This window comes from Octopus bimaculoides, chromosome 11 (assembly GCF_001194135.2).
Source record: "Octopus bimaculoides isolate UCB-OBI-ISO-001 chromosome 11, ASM119413v2, whole genome shotgun sequence".
Taxonomy (NCBI): domain Eukaryota; kingdom Metazoa; phylum Mollusca; class Cephalopoda; order Octopoda; family Octopodidae; genus Octopus; species Octopus bimaculoides.
This window is the reverse complement of record NC_068991.1, coordinates 908,553-912,420: the sequence shown is the minus strand read 5'-3', so window position 1 is coordinate 912,420 and position 3,868 is coordinate 908,553. Positions and strand designations below refer to the sequence as shown.

Here is a 3,868-nt window from a genome sequence, read left to right as displayed (position 1 = left end):
TTTATATATACACTTCACCTCATTGGTTGTAGATGAATACATTAAATATTTATATTTTATATCAATTTGTTGGTCGCAAATAAAAACTTTTTTTTAATTAGTTCATTGTTGTCTTTTGATTCATTTGCAGCGCAAATTCAACCTTCATCTCTCACTCACCATCATCACTGTCATCATCATCATCATTGTCATCATCATCCACTAAACACAAAGATTTGTAAGTTGACATCCGATGGACTGAATGACAAACAAAGTGAGAATATATCTCAATAAAACCCCGAGATGACCAACCTCCTCCTCCTCCCCCTCAACACAACAAACCACATACTTTCGCTCAACCAATGTCATTATCCTTTCATTTGTTAAACAATGATGATGACCCAAGGTTATAGTAGGAGAAAATTGTCCAAAGTGTCATGCAGTGGGACTGAACCCAGAACCATGTTGTTGGGAAGCTAACGTTTTACCATGTAGCCATGCACTTCAGTGTAAACATGAACATTGGACATACAAATACCACTCTTCCTTGTGGATTGACTATGCGTTTACAACAAAAATGGAGCCATTCACAATTACACAACACAAAATAAAATGAGAAGAAGAAAAAGAAACCCAGTTGACATCACTACAATGTTTTATACAGAATTTCAGAAAAAAAAGTGAGAAGACTAATAAGTGAAAGTTTAGTAAGATCGAAATACTAATATACAGCTACAACAGATGTTGATTCAGCTTAACCATTTTTAAAACTGGTATAAATGGTTTTATCAGTTTTAACATTCCCATGATCCTTTGCTGTAAAGCGTGTAATCAGCTTGTTGTAACCATTACTTCATCCTGATGATGAAGCTGAGGTATTGGAACGGTGGATTAATGGATTTAGCAATGCTTTTGTTCCAAACTAGATCTAAAGGTCTAACAAAAAAACATGGAACTTGAAAAAATTTTTGTGGTTTTAATGTGTTTGGAAGAAAAGATGGTCTCAGTTTACACAAATATAGCATAAGCCAAATTACAATAAAGCTTGTAAATAATTCAGTGTTTACAGCAACGAAGGTCGAGGGGGGGAGTCTGCCATTTTCTCTTTTTTCAGCAGTTGAAGGGAAGTAATCGAATACTGAGGAAGCTTCCAAATTGAAACTCGTCGATCTGATCCTCTTCACCTACGCCAACGTAGTCAATGATTGCCCAGGAAAATAAGAGCTACATGGTTCAAATCAATGACAGTTATGTAGTGAACAATCGTTTCACAGTTCAAATCCCACTAACAACCCTGCTTCTTTTTCTCTTCAAAACGATTTTTTTTTAATGTTTACTCATCATTTATACTTTGTAATTAAATATCATTAAAAATATTTCATCAGAAATATTAAAGAAGTTCTATTAAAAATCTTCTGCAGAATAAAGTGTTTAGGTTTTGTTGACAAATAAATGACAAAAGAATTACAGAAAATAGTCGTTGATGACAAATAAATGGTTTCTTATTCTCCCTTTCCAAAAACCGTTTCCTTTTCATCTTTTGTTATGGTTTTGGTTTGGTGACATGAATCTCTTTCTCTTGTGGGGTGCTGAATCTCCTCTGATTTCGTCTGTGAGTTCTGGTAAATTCCATGTAGTCCAGGTAACCATCATCATTGAGGTCATCTTTCTCAAAGACTTCATCGATTATGTCTGTCAGAGAGAGAGAGAAATCAATCAATAGTGTTACATACACACACATTTCCAATAATTGGCTAAAGATCAATGATGAGGAATTCTGAATAACTATTACGGAAATTTTAGTTTCCTCTAAATTAAGCATATGAATGTGTTGTGTGTGTATATACAGATATTTATGTCAGTATCATCATCAGTTTATATGTGTGTGTGTATGTATATATATATATATATATACACTGTAAATTCTCGAGTATAGTCTGCCCTTGAGTATAATACGCAGGAAATTTTTAGGAGGCGATTGTCAAGCGGTGAGGCTGGTGGTGGTGGTGGTGGTAGTATTACCTGTATAATAATGAATCACTTTCTCCTGCCTCTCTTTACGGATCTTCTTGATTTGATCTCGGGACTTGAGTTTCATTTCTTGTTCACTTAGCCCTGGGACTATGTCTTCTGTTGGCTGCGAGTGAAACAAGGCAGCCAGGATTTCAAGACCATCGAGCAGCGTGTCATTGTTTAAGTCATGTAACCTGGAAAAGAGAAAGAAAGAAAGAGTGAGAGGAGTGTTTGGTGGCGGTGGGGGAAGGGGGGTATTCTATAGAACAGACCTGATCCACACACTGGTCTGTATAATAGGTGCTGTGTATATCCCCACCATCATCATCAGCAGCAGAAACCTAATTTTGATATTCACTTATCCATGCTTGCATGGGCTGGAGGGAGTTTCCTGAGGAAGATTTTCTAGGCTTGGTGGCAGACAAAGAGTAAAGAAATGCTACACACTCACACACACGCACACTCACTATATTTAATCTTACTTGAAGAAATGGAATTCTATTTCTTCAGGACTCAGTTCCTTTTCGCCAATATTGGTAATTTCTTGTAAATGACTTCTGATATGTCTGCAACAACAAAACAAGAACAACAACATCAGTGAAAACAACATTAGTTATCAACATCATAACCACCACCACCACCACCACCACCACCACCACCACTACTACTACTACTATGACTACTACTACTTTAGTGACAGTTGTAATAAAAATGCTTTGTGATTATTTAGGATGGAACATCTCGATATATGACTGGTAACCGATATTAATTTAGAGGTTATTAGTTTGCACACACACAAACATATATAGACATACATACAGCATCATCATCATTATTTAATGTCTGTTTTCTATGCTGGATGGTCTGATAGGAACTGGTAAGCCAAGGGAGTTTGCCAAGCTCCAGTGTCTGACTTAGCACACGTGTGTGTGTGTGCACGCATGTATTATAAGAACACCGTAATACTGCAGAATTCATCCTGTGGACGTTTCTCATGTAGATGTCGAGCAGAGTGCAAACAGATTTGTGAGAAATTCCAGTCAAGAGACACAAAAACAGTGATTCAATGATACTTTCCTTCGATCCTGGGGCAAAGTAAAACGAAGTTGATTACTTATTGAAGGCAATCCACAATCACTTTCAATAGCTAATTGACCCACAGCACATCCATGTGCTGTGGGTCATGTGATCCACACTACATCCATGTGGTCCATATTCCACTCACCTGACACACCTCACTTCTTCACCATGAAACTTTTATAACCAACATGGAAACCCACCAAAATATATTAGTTGATATAAAAAGTTATCAATACAAACTGACCCCTACAAACTTTACCTCCAAAATATCTTGTTACCCCATTCCCCATTTTATCCCCATAACATGTCCCCAGGGTTATACTATTTTTACATTTATGTCATCTCTGTGTTGTGCTAATGCTTTCCCATTTATTTCTCGTTTGTTATCCCATTTGTTGACCCTGTTTGCCCATCAGGCTTGTGTTTGTGTTATGTTGGCAACTTACTTTTCATCTTCGATGATACTAGAATGGTAAAAATTTGACGCTGTGTTGATCCGATGTCCAGGGATAAGAATCACCATAACTGACATCAGCATCCAGAAGAGGATTATCTTCTGAGACCCTTCCATCTTCTTTTAATTCAGTAACAAGGAAATAATCTGAGAAAGTGAAATGATCTTCTAACAAGGATATAATCCAAGAATTTAGTCAATTTCTTTATTTTTATCTGAAATTAAAAAAAGGAATATATATATGTTATATATATATATATATATATATATATATATACACACACATATGCACATGCATAGATATATAAATATAAATATGTATATTTCTGTATGTATATGCAT

The 3,868-nt window shown here is 35.9% G+C and overlaps 1 protein-coding gene across 2 annotated transcripts in view; it reads right to left on the bottom strand.

The window, feature by feature from the left end:
• Nucleotides 1-616: 616 nt before the first annotated feature.
• The window catches only part of LOC106882539 (multiple coagulation factor deficiency protein 2 homolog), a 6,664-nt gene continuing 3,412 nt past the window's right edge, over nt 617-3,868 (bottom strand). For both annotated transcript variants that reach the window (XM_052971426.1, XM_014933254.2), the window contains exons 2-5: nt 3,519-3,741; nt 2,475-2,558; nt 2,002-2,186; nt 617-1,671 (exon numbers count right to left, since the gene is read on the bottom strand). In XM_052971426.1, the coding sequence (XP_052827386.1) occupies nt 1,523-1,671; nt 2,002-2,186; nt 2,475-2,558; nt 3,519-3,643 (543 nt within the window). In that variant the 5' untranslated portion in view covers nt 3,644-3,741 and the 3' untranslated portion in view covers nt 617-1,522. The remainder of the gene's footprint in view (nt 1,672-2,001; nt 2,187-2,474; nt 2,559-3,518; nt 3,742-3,868) is intronic.